The sequence below is a fragment of the Heterocephalus glaber genome, unplaced genomic scaffold (genome assembly GCF_053883595.1).
Source record: "Heterocephalus glaber isolate CG9 unplaced genomic scaffold, H.glaber_assembly_v1.0 deba00000546, whole genome shotgun sequence".
Lineage (NCBI taxonomy): Eukaryota > Metazoa > Chordata > Mammalia > Rodentia > Bathyergidae > Heterocephalus > Heterocephalus glaber.
Window position 1 is genome coordinate 23,028,250 of NW_028258147.1, and position 18,814 is coordinate 23,047,063.

An 18,814-nucleotide genomic window follows, 5' to 3' on the forward strand; every position below is an offset into this window, starting at 1 on the left:
TTAAGATATTCCTACCAGTATTTATCTTTTATTTTTCTGAATACAATAATGGAATATGAAGCTACATTTTGCCTTGTATTTTATAATTATCAAAAAGTTTGTCACTAGAGCATAAAATCACTGAAATGAAGATTTCTACAAATCTTATACATAACTCTATGTATTTTGGGTTCAACTGTGTAAAATTACTGTTTCAACCTTTGAAAAATGCAAATTTTATATATTTTAACCACAATAGGAATAACTATGTTTTATCAAATTTTGAGAATTACAGATATTTCCACTTTAGAAATTATGTCTAAAAGCCCAGACATCTAATCATATTTTTATAAGTAATGAAAAACTTCACTTCCAATAGAAGCAATATTAAACAAACTTCATTTGATTTTTTTCTCAAATATTTTCTATTGGAAAATGGCAAAATATTGTTAACTGCCTTCTCTAAATTGCTAATTAAAAATGAATACATTTCTTTGGTTAGTAAATGTACACAAATTTAAGCTTCATTTGCTTACATATTTTAATTTAATTTTGTGACATTAAATGTTTTGGGAATAGACACACAAATAGATATTTCTGATGCCTAAATGTTGCCAATATAAGAAATGATCATTGTAAAATAGAGCTAAGAGCACAGTGAACTCCCTAGACCACAAGTTTATGTACATTCTTAAATTTGTATAGAAGGGAATTCAGTACTTTCTGACAGCCACATTTCCTCCTTCTTGATATATTGCTATGATTCCTTATTTGCTATATTAATATAAATAAATTTCTTCTCTTATAAGTGAATTCATCTCATATATTAAAACATGTTCAATAAAATACATGGATTACAAAGAACTAGTTAATTGAAAAAATAAAAGAATTCAAAATAAAAACAAAAGCAGGGGTATTCAGTAGAAAATTGCTACCTTTATTCATCATTTGAAACACAGCTTTTTGTAAAATTTTCTGGAAAACGTATCTCAACAAATCTTTCCTGCAAAGGTAAATAAATAGTTTATAAGAGAAACATTTAGCCTTTGCTCTGTAAGGAACCCAGATTATAGTAAAGTTGTGTTTATAGTTTGACAAGAAATAGATTTTATTTTCTGAAGGTATTAATTTGTAGTTGAAAAAAATTAAAATAGGATGTCTAATTATTGCCTAAAACCTAGTAAGAAGCCAATAAATCCATCATTTTAGTTAAGGGGTTAGAAAATCAACAGAGAGAGAGAGAGGGAGAGAGAATATAATATATTCGATCTGGATAACTCATTTTTGGTAGGTGTTTAATAATCTCCTTTACAAGGTGATGTGAGTTTCACATATATATGTTTCTGAGAAGCACATTAAACTTTTATTTATAAGGGATTAATATGAATTAATTTCTCCAAAAGTCATTTTATAAAACAAAGATTATGAGTTCTTTCTACCCTATGGCTCAACCTACTGACTTCTGCTCAACAACTTATGGAGATAGCTTCTTTATCAAATCTTACACAATTAGGCACGTATCTTTCGACAAGATTTTTAAAAAAACTTTATGTTATAGAAAATTTCAAACATACATAAACATTTTAAACATACAAAGAAGACAAAATTGTGTAATCCATCCCCATCATCATGTAATAATCATCTGCTTTAAAATTACCAATACATGGCCAATCTTGTTTCAAAAAAATGCTTTACTATATCTAGAATTTCCCTCCATTTCTCTTATTATTTTGAACCATCAGACCATTTTATCACTAATTATTTTAGAATATTTCCCCTTAAAATAACAATATTTTTATTTTAAAACATAAGCACAGCATAACATCTTTGAAACTGAACATAAACACCAATACCAATGAGTATCATGATTCCTATTATAAGTGTCATAAATGATTTTGGTTTTGCTTTTTTCTTTATTAATTTTCCTTTTGAGGAGGTTAATTATTTACTCACATTTATCAAATTTCCTATGACTTGAGAATTAATTTCATATCTTTGTAATGGAATATAAAAGTTTCCTTGCCAATTTCCCTCATGGTTGGAGTCTTTTGACTATTTCGACTATTATTTCATTTAAAGAGAAAGCCACTAGGTGGGAGCAGTGCATTACTTAGAATTTTGTCCCAGTTCATAAACTGAAAAGTAAAACTAAATTCTCTTGTACTGTTTTCCCTGATGTTCAATTTTATGAATTTTTTTCTCATGAAAATGACAGTAAAGTTGAATTGACTAATTTTTGGAAATAGAATTAACCTATCCTTATGTTATCTGATTTTACGCACTTATTTTCATGGAGATGGATACCACTTTTAATAAAAAACTTGTATTCAAGTGCCTGTTTCTGTTTAGTTCACTATTATTAATTGTAGGAATTAAAATAAAATTGAGCATGGCCTGTGATTTCAAAAATATTACAAATAATTGGCTAGAATAGATAAAAACTGTAAGAACGCATCATGAGACAATGTATTAAATTTCAAGTGACTGATCTTGATAGTTACACTTAGAGGAAATTAATAAGAAGAAAATCTGGGAAATCTGAGAATGTCTGGAGATTTCTTAGAGTAACTAAGAACAACAATTATCCTTGATGACAGCATCATCCTTAATAAAAAAGAGAAGGGAAGGAAAGGCATTTGGATGAACAAACAGTATATGCTACCCCTTGAAATTCTCTTTAATGCTCTCTTGTATGCATTCTCAGAATTTTCTTACATGGAAATATTATTTTGAAGCTAAGTAACTGAAATTATATGTAGAATTACCAAAGACTTTTCCTTAAGTGTATACTTATGAACATCATATACTAAAATTTTATTGCACGTAAAACTGTGAAAAGTATAAAGATCTGGTTCTCAGCTTCCACAAAAACAAAAAGCTAAAAAATTGTAGCAAATGAAAACTTCAGCACACTGATTTATATATATAAATATATTTAGAAATTAAGCACACTTTTGAGTGCTGAACAACATGTTTATACGAATGAATTAACTTAAAATGAGTTGTAGTAATAATTTTATCATGTAACAGCTAGCTACAGTTTAAAATACTCTGTAAATTAGGAAGGAAGTAAAATAAACCTTAAATTATACTCTGAAGAAGAGAAGAATGACAGAGTTTCTTTACTGGGAAGAAGCAATAAATAATATTACTAATATTATCACATAGTTAAATACTCTAATTTCTATTTTTATTGCCTTTTTTACCAAGGGAACAATTTCCAAGTGGTAAATAAACATGATAAGAAAGAATTTATGCTTAACAGGAAGGAGATAATAAAGTAACATAATTATTTACATAAATTCAGGTCCATAAAATTATATGTATTACACAGCAGAACAATGAGAGTGTTGGCCTTGGCAAATGAGGTAGTACCTTTGGCAAATTTTTTAAGAGGACAATGTTCTATAAGCCAGGATATCAGCCATTAGAGATTTTTACATTCATCTCTGAAACAGTGTGTGAGGTAGCCCCTTTATGGTCATCACTGTGCATGTCACACAGTGTCAGCGATGGACAAAGTCGTAAACAAAAAGAAGGAAAAAAGAGGGACAAGTCTTCAGATTCTCGTAATAGTCCCTGGGCAGGGCTCTGGGCCAAGGCAAGGTGAACATGTTGTGTAGTGGGAATTCCTTATTACTAAGCAAGCCTAAGAGCAACTTTACAACAAGAAGAGGTGGACACAGAAAATTAAGGAAGAAGGTATCTGGGAATAAATATTACTGACTTTGGATGCCAGCCATTCACAAGGAAATTTGAAAAAATTGTCCAGTCCACATCTGCTGACAATGGGAACATGTGCAAAGTGGCTTTCCTGTTTTTCAAGAGTAAAAGCAAGTGGGAAGCGAGTTTGGAAGCAATTTCTCCTTTAAAAGAGAGAAAAACTTCCAGTTCTAATCATCTCAGTGTTTACACAGCCCAAGGTAAGTTCTCAGGGTCATTTTAAGACAGTTATGTTTGTTATACCACAGAACCCCAATAAATTCTAGAAGAGAGTTTTAAACAAACGATCAGTGATTTCTGTAAGGAAGAGGGTCTTTCTAATGACTCAGAAATGGACATATTTGTTTACAAAACAGGTTCGTGCATGAAAAAGAGACACCTAGTAATCTGTAATTCTAACAAATTGTGCCTAATATTCAAATCTCAATAACAAGGGGCCTCTGAAATTTAGAGCAGTTAGAGCCTTTTCTCCAGTTATCCATGTCCAAGACACAGATTAAAGTAGGCTGCCTTGACTGAGTGTGAATGGTTCTTTGAAGCAGGATTTACCTTGTTTTGTATTACTTACCAGGCCAAATCTCCACAACACACAGCAATTTGCCACCTCTGATTCCAGTGTATTTGTCACTGCAGTGGCCTTTCCAGAGAACTTGGGTGAGAATCACCTTCCCAGCCTTCCTCTTCTCAACTCACATCCTCTGGTTGTTCATCAATTTTGCTTTATCACTTTCTTCTGTCTGTTGCGGTTTATGGGATTCTAAAATGCTCATTTACTCCCTTTCCTGCCTCATCAAAATACTAACTTTGCCTATCATTCTAAAGTGATGTATACTTTATCTTTTAGAGTACTAATATGGAATTTAATTTTATTTCTTCAATTTCAAAACAGTAGAGAAATGCATGCCTTTCATTTAATGGTAATTGAAAATTTTTCTTGACCCAGTACAATAATTTAAGCCTAACTGACCTTTGCTCTGTGCCAGAAACTGTTCCAATGTTTTACATCTGCTAACACATCCAGACTGGACTGACAGCAACCTCTGGGAGTAGGTACTTTATTATTTCACTTTACAGATGAGGAGACTAAGCAGAGAGTCTAATAACATGTTCAAGTTTTTAGAGCCAATTAGCAGCTGGCCACATGGGAATCCATCCAATTTGCATCTGTGTCCCGGCCCGCGGGTAAGTCAACGGAGACCCTAGAGGGGGAGCGAGGATGAGAGGGGACAGGGGACACGAGAGATGGAGACAAGACGGGTTTCTGATCAAGTCTCGTTTATTGCAGAAGCTGTTACAACATATATACCGTAGGGCTAGAGGGGAGGAGCAAGAGGAGGGTACTGGGGCTACTTCCTTGTTGCCGGGTAGATTTGCAGCAGGCCCGGATATGTCCGTAAAAGGCACTCAAGAGTTCTAGCGGGGGGGCAAGGCCCCCCACAGGTCCTCCCTTTAAAATTATAATTTTAGAAAGGCGTCAGGAGAGCCAAGCCTGCGGGGGCTGAGCCTGTCTTGGGTCAGAGCAACACACGTGTCTGCACCGTGCACCTTACCCGTCATCGGTTAACCAGAGAATCAAGGCTCTGGCACCTGTCTTAGGCGGCACACGAGGGCTCTCTCATTGCATGGCACGCTTGCTCAGTTGCCCGTCATTGGCTTGCCAGCCCACTCACCAGGTGGGGCGAGAACACTTCGCCACGGCAAGGACCTAATCGATGGTCCGACATTCGTCCTGGTCAGCCATTGCCAATCTATTATAGTAGACCTGTATGGGCGCTGTTTTTATTGCCTCTATCTGGGCTCTAAGAAAGGCCATGATTTTGTTATAAAGTACGGGCCCTAAAGAAATGAGCAAGAGTAGACCCAATAAGGGTCCCAGCAAAGGGAGGAGATAAGGGAGGAAACCATTGAGGCCAGTCCAGAGGGGATTTTGAGTGAATTTTTGTCGTCATCTGTTTAAATCTTCCTGAAGTTCGCGAATTTTTCCCCTGACGATCCCAGATTTGTTGGCATAAAAACAGCAATGTTCATTTAAGGCTAGACTGTGAATAAGAGAGTTAAGCTACCCTGATTAAGCTTTTGAAGATAACCAATGTGGACATGCTACAATAACATATTCAGAACTTAACCAATATGAACGTTTTGTAACAACATATTTAGTGCTTAAATATCAAGGACAACCAATACAATCAATTTATAACATATTTAGATAATATTCATTGTGATATGTCTCCCATAAGATTATATAATATAAAATTTACTAGGGGGTCCCTTTAATGAATTAAGACCAGAATAATCATTTTCTGGGTGGCCACTTCTATATTCATCAAAGGGAGTTCCCATCTATAATCGTTTTGACAAACAATTAAGAATATATATCTTTTTATTTTATAACTGTTAATTGTAATTTGATTGTTGCGTGTGGGTAACAATGCACGTCACTTTCATAAAATAAATTTCAGTGGTACTTTGATCAATTAACAACCTGGGAAGAAAAGCATGTCTTTAGTTTAATAATATTATCTATAAGTCAATTTAACAATAGGCGAATATCCTTTGAAGAGGAAGGAACATATTGAGCTCAACTGTACAAACACAAACAACAGACAATAGACAAACATATAAGACAGTGTGTAAAATTAGGGTGCACCCAAATATAACTAGCCAAATTGAATTATACTATACTCTTGATGATTATTAGATTGTAATTGTAGGTGCCATTGTTAACTGGTTAAGATTGGACAACGTCAGGTCATCGGCATCATCAGCACACCTATCAACTTGTTTTACTAGGCGTTCTGGGAGCCACCTGGCTGACTTCATTTCCTTGGAGTAAATACACACCGATCCTCAGCCCCAGATAAGTACAGGATCCGGCCCGTGCCATGAGTGGTCCAGGGGGTCTTTCCACATCACCGAGGCAAATTGTCGTTGCGTCTCTGGTTGCCAGAAACGATTGGCTGCAGATAAACCTTTGGCATCCAAATTTAAGAAGTTAAGAATAAATAGTGCATGTGATATCAGATTTCTAGGAGACCCCTTAGTAGGATACCATTCCCCCTTTTTTATTTTGTCTAAAGTAATTTTAAGTGTGAGATTAGCCCTTTCTATAATGCCTTGTCCCTGTGGATTATATGGGATTCCCGTTATATGTGTTATTGTAAATTGTTTGTAAAATTTGGAGAAGCCAGAGCTGATATAGCCAGGACCATTATCTGTTTTAATTTGTTGTGGGCAGCCAAGCACTGAGAAGGCAGTGAGGAGATGAGCAATGACGTGTTTAGTAGCTTCCCCAGATTGCAGGGTGGCAAATATGAATCCACTATATGTATTAATGTTGACATGTATATATTTAAGATTTCCAAATTTAGGGTAATGTGTGATGTCCATTTGCCATAGGGCATTTGGAATCAAGCCACGAGGATTAACTCCCAGATGAGGTGTAGGAAGGTGCAGAGTGCACGTAGGGCAGGCCTTAACAATTTGTCTAGCTTGTTCTCTAGTAAGCTTATACATAAGGCGAAGCGTGTGAGCATTAAGATGATGGAATTGGTGTGCCTTCTGTGCTTGGTCAATCGGACTGGGGGCATCAGTATTTATTGAATAGGCAAAAGCCTGAGGTCTTGTGGCTAGGTCTGCTAAGCGGTTGCCCTCTGCAAGTGGGCCGGGTAGGTTAGAGTGGGCTCGAAGGTGCCCAATGAAAAAGGATTTGGATCGTTTTCTGATTAGATCTTGTAATTGGAGGAAAAGACCACCAGTCTGAGAGGCAAGTTTGATCAGTCCACATGTTTCTAATAAGGGAACAGATTGGGCAATGTAAGCACTGTCAGTAAAGAGATTAAAAGCTCAGGCAGGAAATGCGGTAAAGACCGCTATGACTGCCTGGAGCTCGGTTAACTGGGCCGAAGAGTGGGCGGTTTGGAACTGGACAATGTTATCATCCCACACATAGGCAGCCATTCCAGTGGAAGAACCGTCTGTAAAAACGGGTAGAGCCTCTGGCAGAGGAAAGCAAGAAGTGATCTTCGGGAAAATGAAGTCATGTCTGTTGGCAAAGTCAATAAGTTTGCTGGGAGGATAGTGGTTGTCCAATAACCCTGAATAAGAAGCAAGAGCAATTGGGCAGGAATCGGTGGTTTGTATAAGCCAATCGACCTGGTCCTTAGGGTAGGGTTGGATAATGACATCAGGTTCTTTTCCAAAGTACATCTTTCCATGGTCTCTGCCCAAGATAACTAGGTCTGCAACTGCAACATAATAGGGGTAAAAGACCCGCTTAGGGGAAACTGGGAGATGAACCCACAAAAGGGGAGCGGTTTGCCAAAAGACAGCAGTGGGAGAGAGGGAGGTTTTGCAGATGATATACTGTAAAGGAGAGTTATAATCCATAAAATTAATTGTTTGATTTTGAATGGCTTGTTCCACTGTACTGATGGCTTTGCGCCCCTCGGCAGTGAGCTGTCGAGGTGAAGTAGGGTGGTTATCACCTTGTAGGGTATCATAGAGAGGCTTCAGGTCATGTTTAGTGAGCTTTAAATAGGGCATAAGCCAATTAATGTCTCCTAGCAATTTTTGGAAGTCATTTAAAGTCTTAAGACCGTCCAGCCGCAAGGTAAGCTTTTGGGAGGAAATGTGACGTCCCTTCATCTGAAATCCAAGGTAGTTATAAGGGTCTTTTAGTTGAACCTTATCAGGGGCAATCTGGAGGCCATGAGATTCAAGTGCCCGTCGAAGGTCAGCATAACAAGCTAAAACCTCACTTCCTAATTGCCCCGCTACAAGGATATCATCCATGTAATGGATAATATACATTTGAGGCCAATTGTCTCGGGTGGATTGGAGTGCCGCGGCTACAAATGACTGGCACAGGGTGGGACTATTGGCCATGCCTTGGGGCAGAACCAGCCACTGAAAGCGCTGCATTGGGGTACAGAAATTGGTCGCTGGAAGGCTAAATGCGAAGCGTTTTTGATCAGCAGGATGTAAGGGAATGGTGAAAAAGCAATCCTTTAAATCAATAATAATCTTGTAATACCCAAGGGGAATGGCTACCGGCGAAGGGAGACCAGGTTGTAAAGCTCCCATGAGTACCATGGTTTTATTAACTGCTCTAAGATCTTGTAAGAGTCTCCATTTTTCCGACCGTTTTTTAATGACAAAAATGGGAGTATTCCAAGGGGAGTGGCTAGGAATAATATGGCCAGCATGAAGCTGTTCCTGCACCAACTGTTGAGCTGCTGACAATTTCTCCTTAGAGAGGGGCCACTGATCGACCCACACTGGATCATCTGAGAGCCAGGTAATCTTTTCAGCATGGGCCGCAGGAGTGTCAATGGCCCCTATGGAAAATGGCCTAGCCCTGCCCGAGGGGGCCGAGGGACAGGCTCAATGGGGTGAGTAAGGTTTGTAGGGTGTTTCCCCAGTCCCGTTCCTGGAATGTACCCATTTTTAAACATCTGCATAGTGACAATTTCATTGGGGCTGGAAATAATTATCCCCATTTGTGATAGTAAGTCTCTTCCCCATAGATTAATAGGTAACCCTGAAATGATATAAGGTTGAATGGTGCCCTGATTACCATCTTGGTCTCTCCAGGTCAGATCTTTGGCACTTTGTTTAGGATTTTCACTCTGACCTATACCCCCGAGATGGGTGAGGGTGTCTTTTAATGGCCATGCCTGAGGCCAATCCTCTCCCTTTATGATAGTTACATCGGCACCAGTGTCAACCAGCCCAGAAAATTGTCTCCCATCTAACCACAAGGTCACGAGAGGCTTTTGTGCTGAAAGTATCTCTGACCAGTAAACATCAGATGAGCCGAATCCCTGGCTGCCTCGGGCGTTGTTTAGAGCCTTATTAGAGGTAGAGAGAAGGGGAAGGAGTAGCAATTGAGCAAATCTTTGGCCTGATTGAATGGTATTAATAACTTTGGGAGAAGAAACCATAACTTTAATTTCCCCAGAGTAGTCATTATCTATCACTCCTGGGTAAACCAACAGCCCATTTATGGTACTACTGCTTCGGCCTATTACGAGGCCAAAAGTCTCTCTAGGTAAGGGTCCAAAGACTCCTGTGGCGAGGGCCTGGACTCCCATTTCTGGGGTCAATACTGTGTGGGTGGTGGCACTGAGGTCCAATCCGGCACTTCCTTTTGTGGCTCTGATGAGGTCTGAAATGGATTGCTGTTTATTGGAGCAAAATTGAGTGCCCCGTAAATTTGTTTGGAGTTGGGGGCCTGGGGCTGGCCCCCTTTCCCGTTTCCCGAATTCGAATCCTTAAGAGGGGGAAGGGGTCGGCCCTGGGCATCAGTTTTGGATCGGCACTCACTCGCCCAATGCCTCCCCCGATTACATCGGGGGCAGGGCCCGGGGGGCGGAGCATTGGGGCCCTGCATTTTAGTGGTCGGGCATTCTCTAGCAAAATGGCCGGTGGCCCCACACCGGAAACACTTATTGCCGACGTGGCGTTGCAAAAATTGTTTGACTGTGAAGCCTTGCATGGCGGCCGCCATGGCAAGGCCCTGTTGGTAGGCGGCCCCAATCTCAGAACAAAGGCGAATGTAGCCGGAAAGGTCAGTTTTCTTTTTATAGGGGCGGATAGCGGCCTGACAGGCGGCATTGGCGTTCTCAAAAGCAAGCTGTTTAACAAAATCTGTCCCTGTCTCCGCGCTCCCAAAAATCCGGCCTGCCGCCGTGAGAAGGCGGTGGACAAAGTCCGCAAATGGCTCGTCTGGGCCCTGCCGAATGTTAGTGAGGGAGGCACTCACGTCTCCTTTGGAGGGGAGCTTTTTCCAGGCCCTAGTGGCGGCGGTCTGAATCTGGGCATATAACCCCGCATCAAATTGTATTTGTTGGTCGTTGGCGGCGTAGGCCCCCTCCCCAAGGAGCATGTCAAGCACCCATCCATTCCCCGCCTGAGCATTGCGCCTAGCAGTTTCTCGGCAATTTTTAACATATTTAGATTTCCATAATAAATAATCACCTCCTGTAAGGGTGGCGCGGGCCAGAGTCTGCCAATCAATTGGGGTGAGCCAATTTTCTGCCACCGATTCTAAAATAGCCATGGTGTAAGGTGCAGTGGCCCCATATTGAGCTGCAGCCGTTTTAAATTTTTTAATGACCTTAAAATCAAAACCACTGTGGTGTCTTCACGCCTGTCTCTGTGCGTCAGTAGTTTTAGTTACGGGAAAGGCTTCCGCATTTTTAAGTTTCAGGGATACTCCCGACCCGGATGGCACCCTAGGGGCCGCCCCTCTAACGGGGGGTCGTGGCTTAAGTTTGTCTTCTCTACGGACATTTTTATGGGCTTTGCCTGTTCTTAAGCCTTCAAGCTGGGTAATAAGTTCTTGGTGTTCCTTTTCTAACCTTATCTGTTCTTTTAGAAATTCTATTTTGTCCCGGAGTTCCTTTTGGGGATCAACAACAGGACATGCCAGAGTGGGAGTGTCGGGGCCTGAAGAGATATAAGGAGGGGGATATCCGGAGTCGCCCCACAATGCTCCCCCCGCGGGCTCCTCCGACCCGGAGCCCTCTTGGGGCGGATCTGGGGGCGGAGGCGGGCCACGATAGGCTTGAAGGGAGGGATATAGGGGCGGAACCTTCCGCGAGGGTGGGGCTGTCCTAGAGGCGGTGGCGGAAAGCAAGGAAGCAGGGGTTCGGCGAGGCCCTGCCCTACAGGGCTTGGCAGGGTTCGTGGCCGTTTGGGGTTGGTCCGAAGGGACGTCATGTCCGTCGGGGGCGGGATCGTCGTCACTGTCAAAGGACATCAAGTCCTCTTCTTTGTCTGACAAAGAAGTCGTGGTCTCAACGGGCCTGGGCCCCGGCGCCATATTGGCCCGGGAGACTGCGTCAGAATCACTGGCGGGTGTCAGCCCCTTACCATCTCGGAGAGCTACCTCCCCAGCCTGTATAGCCTGCGCCACCAGTGGATCCCTCGCTTTATGAGAAATAATATCATTAATCAAATTCCAATATGAGAACGCCGCAATAGGGACCTTCCCGGGTCCGCAAGTGGCATAATAATCCTGGAGAGCTTCCCCCACCTTTTTCCATCTCTGTTCGTCAATGGTTCCCTCAGCAGGGAACCAGGGACAGAGATCTTTAATATAATCAAAAAATCTTAACAACTGTTTGACTGTAACCTTTACCCCTCGTGCCTGTAATGTCTTCTTGAGACCTTGCACAAACAATTCGTGCTGACTAATGCCCTGTCCCATAATCGCTGCTCAACTTACCGAGGTGCAAAAAGACGGCAGGTCCACGTCAATTGCAAGCCTCTCCCGTGTCGAGTGTGCTCTTTGTTCCTCAATCTTAATCTTAGGGCCCCTGAGCAGCGTCCTTCACTGGATCCCCCGTTCTCTGGCCGCACGTTGGGCGCCACTTGTCCCGGCCCGCGGGTAAGTCAACGGAGACCCTAGAGGGGGAGCGAGGATGAGAGGGGACAGGGGACACGAGAGATGGAGACAAGACAGGTTTCTGATCAAGTCTCGTTTATTGCAGAAGCTGTTACAACATATATACCGTAGGGCTAGAGGGGAGGAGCAAGAGGAGGGTACTGGGGCTACTTCCTTGTTGCCGGGTAGATTTGCAGCAGGCCCGGATATGTCCGTAAAAGGCACTCAAGAGTTCTAGCGGGGGGGCAAGGCCCCCCACACATCTGGAGCCAGGTTCTTAACCAGAGTGACTTTAGGCTAGTGGTTCTCAGAGTGTGCCCCTAGACCATGAGTGTGAATATCACCTAGAGACTTGTTAGCAGTTCTCAGGCCCCACCCACCACCTAGTGACACAGAAACCCTTGAAGTGGGGCCTACCACTCTGTTTTAACAAGCACTGTGGATGATATTTTCATAGCTGTTCTCATTTGAGAATCTCTGCCTCAGAGAAGAATGAAAGAAATGCTAGTACAGATTTAAAATTTTCTTTTATCCAGTGGCAAATCATTCCACATATACACGCATCTAGTTTTTCCTCATCCCAACCACTTTTAATCTACTTTAATTACAATTTGTTACAGTTAAAATATCAACATTTATTTATTTGTTTGTCCAAGATGAATTTATACATTAAAATACTCTAAGATATAAACAGTATTACAAAAGATCTATCTCTCCCAAGCAAGACTATTCAAGATTCTTAAACAGCAGAATCAATTCAAACCTAGCAACAAATTCCAAAGCTTTTACTTTAGATCTTCAAATGATTTGCTGCTGCCATGCCCCAGACAAGATTCCCAGTTGAAAAGAATGTCTCAATTGTCACGTTTGCCTGCTGACACTTCACTGTCAGCAACCTTCCTTACAACAGAATACTTTGATAGCTGGGGGAACTCAACTTCTGTTGTTTCAAGTCTTGAACTAAATCAAGATGCTTTTCTCTATCTTAACCAGAAGATTACCAATGGCTTGGGAAGACAGATAAACTATCTAAAACATTGATTAGCTACAGGAAGTCTTAGGACTTTTTCCTTATTTCTCAAACAAACTGGTATTTCAGTGTGAATGCTAGTTAATAACATGTATTACCATCACAATAGTTTTGAGTACACAAGCCCTGGACAAAGAGACATCCACTCCATCCAACATCAGAATTAGTATCTCACATGTCTTGTGGTGAAACATGGGTAAGAAATTGCCACAGAGAGAGGAAAAGTAAACACACAAAACAAATAAATCTATTGAATCCATATCAAGGAGAAATATATTTCACAGTCATCCTTATCTTCATTGTTTCTTTTCCAGGCATAGAATTCTCCTAAATGATTGTTGGAACTTAGAATTACTCAAGATTATTATAATTGAATGGCCAGCGGGAAATGCTGCCATTATTTCCTTCATCACAAAGAACTGAGCAGTTCTGTAAGGAACTCTGAATGTCATATTTGCCATGAAGGCAGCAAAATAAGAAACAAAGAAGCAAAAGAATGATACCACTGTTTTTAATGCATTTATATGGGCTTCTTTCTTGGGATTTGAAGAACAATGAGGTCCATTTTGCATCCGATGTGTGTGTTTATAAAGGGAGATGAATAACATAGAAGTGCAGATCACAAATATGGCTAGAGGAAATATTAATGTCAAGTTAGGAAGAAGAAATCCATAAGTGTCCAGTATGTTGACTGTCATCCTCTCCTGTGTGTCATTTCTGAAGATAGCAATAGGGACTCTTAGTCCAATACATACAGATGCAGTGCTCAATGATGCTAGCACACTTCCCAGAAGCAGCCAGCATATGAGCTTTGAAATTCTAAATTTCAACCAAAGAAAACAGGACTGGGTGAAGACTGAAATCTTGAGGCAATAAAATACAGAAAGGCAAGTAGTGAACTAGAAACTGATGGAGCTGAAAAGCATCCAAACGAATATCATTTTTACACTATATATAAATTCTTCATAATTGCATGGAAAGAATACAGAGACCACACTGTGCATCATTAATATAATCTGCAGGACCAGTCTAGATAATGCTATACATATTAGGAGGATTTGCACTGGTGCTAGCTTTCTGATTTTGATGAAGTCATTACAGTTCACAATTAAAAGAAATGCATTTACAGTAATTCCTGCAAAGAATCCTGCTGACATGATGGTCATGTGAAAAACATCTAAGGAAGACAAGGCCATGTTTCCTATGATGAACATCAATGTTTCCTTGTAGATGGTCTTAAATACCTTCTCCTGATGATCTTGCACACAGGAACATATATCATTGAGAAATCTGGTCTTCTGTCAACTTCTGGATCACAGGTAGATTCTTATACTCACTTTTCCAAGAAGGAAGAAAACCAGACTCCCTCTGAAATCAGGTACTCTTCACATGAAAATATGCCAATGCAAATGTAAGCATTTGAATGATAGATGGTTAAGTCTTCCAATAACATCATCAGAAAAATTGTCATATATTCCCTATTTAATTTTCATTTTTATTCTCATCGAAAAAATCTGATTATAAGTATATTTCATTTAAGTTACTGCTATTTCGTTTTATCTTTTGTGTTTTCCTAAGGTCAAATGCCACATCCTCAATAAAGATGCTTATTTCCTATTATTATTTCAAATATCTAATCTCAGGTATGGCTTTTACCCCAGCATACGTTTTACCTTATAATACTTCTTCTCATTTTCAATTCTTCTCAAAGGTAATTTCCACTCCAGATTTGAGCATCATTTCTGGAACACAACTTTTTATAAATAAGAATCTTTCATTCTCCTAAATAGATCATTTTTTTTGTAGAATGTTGGCCTTAGGGTCATTAAATTTAGTAATGCATAATTGCTCCATATGCTTACATTATCATACACTCTTGTTGAAGAGAATTATATCACAAGGTTTCATAAGGAAAAGTTTCACTACCATCAGAGGGTATAATTACCATGTTAAAAATTAGCTTCTTTTCTTTATTGAAGAGGTGTTTGTATAACCTTGTTGAAATTTATTTACATCAATATAAAATGTAAAATAACTATTAATATATAACAAGAAGTAGTACTAAAAGTGCTTAGCTAAGCATTCAACAAATGTTAGCTACTATTAACATTTATTAAATGTCTGTCATCAAAATAATGTTTCCACAAAGCAATATTTTTAAGAGGTAAAGTAATTAGATGCTAAGAATATTAAAAAGAGAAGAAACAAATAACTATATTTGGCACTATCCACAATGGTCATAGTTTAACAGTTCCCCCAAGGTCTTGCATGAAAGGTAATCAATCTACTAGATGATGAAAACAAATGTCAAGGCTATCTGTACAACTTTCCCTGACAGCTGCTTATTTCTCCCACCCTACTCTACACACTCTACCTATCCAGAATATAGCAAGACTGATCCCATTTCTATCTCTTCTAGAGATAGTCAGTTTGATAACCCACATAGTGATTCTGGTTTTCACTTCACACCTGCTTTTTTTTTTTCTTTTGGTCTTTCTTGTCTATAACTTTTAACTTTTTTCTGAAATGTTGTTTACCTTGTTTCCGTGGCCACTCCAAGGCCTTCCCACTTCTAGGTGCAAGTAAAGAAACTTGATTCAATCCCAAACACTGGATCATTGGGTGAAGGAAAGATAAATAGGACTTGGACAGGTTATAGCTTAGTGTCTCTAAGACTAGGTTGTATATATGAATTCTGGCATTTAAAAAGTTCTGGTAACTAGGCTTTTTTGATGGTTACTCTTCATTGTCAGCTTGATTGCAAAATAAAGCCATGGGAAGTGAGTAGAACCAGCCCAGGAGAGGATTTTGGCCAGCAAGGCCAGGGGTAGGGTTGCCCAAACCCTTTGGAGCTCATATCATGCCATCATATGTCCCAGATGCTGGACATAGAGTGACAGGATTTGGTGTTTGCCCAGAAGAATTTAATGTTTGCTGAGTTTCCCTCTTGTTTAGTCTGATTCATCCCAATTAGAATGGGAATGCTTACTGACCTATGTTGTTGTATCTTAGTATTATGGAACTGGTTTTATGCTTTGTTTATTTTTTTACTGGGACTAAGAGTTGATATGAATCTCATAAGAGATTTTGGACTTGGACTTTTGGGTAATGCTGAGACTGTTCAGACTTTGGGAAAAGAATTAGTGTGTTTTCAGTTGTATGTAAAATAGTTACATCCTATTAAGTGGAATTACGACCTGGTTATTGTCTCTGGAGACTGTAAATTAAAGAGATGTTTTGGGCTGTCAAGTTGACAAGGAATGATGGTTAATCTTGATTGCCAAGTTGGTTGGTTTGAGAAACACCTATGAAATTAATAAAGCTCAATTCTGAGTACGTCTGCATGCATTACGAGGGTGTGGCCTTGGGCTATATGTGGCCCCTGGCCCTTTCTTCTCTGACTCGTTCTATGTGCTCTGCTTTCTGACTGATAAGAGGTTAGAAGTAATCTTCTGCTGAACCCTTGCTCCATGATGCTTCTCCCTCCGAGCCAGCTGACCATGGACCAAAACCTCTGAAACTCTGAGACACATAAACCCTTTCTTCAAGTTGTACGTTAGAAAGCTTACCAATACAGTTTTCAAATACTACACAGAATTCTCATTCTTAAAGTTTTTCATCTAAATCTTTCATTTTTCAAAAATTCTGTTTTTATTAGAATTTTATAATCAATGTGTTTCACTAAATGAGCTTGCTGAGTTAAATGTGCTTGAATAAAGTGGTGCAGCAATTTGCCATCTACAAAACGAGACAGATGACATGTACATGTTAAATTACCAATTATATAATGTTAGACTAAAATCTTGGAATGTGTGCTGACCATTAGGATAATTTCTATTACAATGTATCTATTACTTTTAAAGTATATCATCAGAAACTATGTGAAAAATGTGTATTACTCTAAAAATACTTCATTTTTAAGTACAGCAATGGATATCCTTTTATATGTCAAGTATCTTCAAGTAACTAAGATTTAGACATACAGCAATAAATATATTATCTTATTCCACATTTCCTTTTTTATTTTATTTTCTCTCAATTTTCCTGGTAAACTAGAGTAAAATAAGATGAAGTAATATATGGAAACTTGTTTGTGGGTGCACATACACACACACACACAATTGCAACCTAATCATATTTTTCAAAAAATGTTTCATTGCTAAACTTTGATTTTTATAACGCCTACCTCAGAATGCATATATGCTTTGGATACAATTTTAAGAAGCTTTATAGAATTTTGTTTCTTATATAAATATGTAATTTATAAGCTAGAATTTATTACCATGGAGTGTCCAAATGCTTTAAATATGCCTTGGCTCAGTTAGTTTCAAACCACCTTGTGTCTGTCACATTTATGTAGGTGCAACTCGCTATATGGTCTGTGAGCCAAATGATTTTGCTGAGAAATTTGAATTTATCCATTACTTATTTCATTCTGAAATCCTGAATTCTGGCTCTCACTTTCCTCTTTAAATATGTCATTTAATTGAAGAGGTAGCTTGACTTTTCCAAGAACTATTCTAAAAGTATCATTGGCATTTAGCTATAATTTAGTTACTTTGTATTTGCATTTGTAATTTTCCTGTCATAAATGAATTGATTTGCATATTCCTTGTTGAATCCCAATTTTGGAAATAAGAGTTTTATTGAAGAGCTCTTTCTCAGATATAGGAAAAAGTTCATGGTGAATGAGACAGTCTTAAAGTTACTAATTCATATGTGTGTTAGAGATTTGGGAAAGGTGGTGGGAAATGCCAAATGAAAAGTAATGATTTTTGAATTAAACAATGTTTGAAAATTTTACCAAAAGAATATATTTCTTTCTCAAAGAAAATAATTTCTATAGGAGGCCCTGAATTTTTATAATTTGTTAAATTCATTTCAGAGAGTCACTACCTTTAAATCAATATATATTCTTCAAACTGTTCCTGTGGTTCTTGAGGACTGGCATGCCTTCAGTAGAGTTTTTTGGTTTTGTTTGTTTTTGAACAATGTGGTAAGAATCTTCTGATTCTAAGATAATGGTTAAAAATTAGTTGGAAAATTAAGGTGAACTTTAAATATTGATATTATGACCAACCATTTTCCATGCACAGAGAGTAGCTTGGTTGGTTTTTATTGGTTACAACTGCATACGTGTTTGAATTTTTAAAATAAGTACTTTGAATTTGGATTACATGCCAGTGATTTGGCTTGGTACTTTATGGATCACCAAATAAAATCGAAGCTGTTTTCATTTATTTCAGTTGCAAAATTTTGTTGTCAATTTCTCCATTACCCCAGCTTTGCTACTAATATTGTGCAAAAAGAATCAGCTTTAAAGACTGAATCATTTATTGGCCCAAAACCATCTGTTGGATTAGTTAAATTCTATGAAAATATTCAAAATACTTTTTAGGCTCCTGTAAAGTACTTACTCAAAATTTTACCTACATTTTTTGTTGCTATCATGTAATTAGAAGAATTGAAAGAAGTAGTCACCATGGTCTTAAAAGGTACTCTGGTAGGAGGGCTGGGGATTTAGCTCGGTGGTGCTGTGTCTGCCTCACAAGCACAAGGTCCTGAGTTAGGAAAATAAATTAATTAAATAAAGAAATGTATTCTTGTTACACATTGGCAACATTTAGTTCACTTCTCTTTTTGAGATCAGACTGTAGTTACTAGAGAAAAGCAGAAAAGCATTTTGATGTCTT

General features: G+C 38.9%; 1 protein-coding gene and 1 long non-coding RNA gene across 2 annotated transcripts; both read right to left on the reverse strand.

Annotated features, from left to right (window-relative positions):
• Positions 1-4,960: 4,960 nt before the first annotated feature.
• Positions 4,961-12,186, reverse strand: LOC147829647 (uncharacterized). Its single transcript, XR_015448739.1, has 2 exons — positions 11,933-12,186; positions 4,961-6,671 (listed from the first exon to the last, which is right to left on the reverse strand). It is a non-coding gene; the product is annotated as an uncharacterized LOC147829647 (long non-coding RNA).
• Positions 12,187-13,417: 1,231 nt separating this feature from the next.
• Positions 13,418-14,317, reverse strand: LOC101714837 (taste receptor type 2 member 2-like). Its single transcript, XM_021244752.1, is given in 1 exon segment — positions 13,418-14,317. A coding segment is annotated over 1 exon segment (900 nt).
• Positions 14,318-18,814: the final 4,497 nt, after the last annotated feature.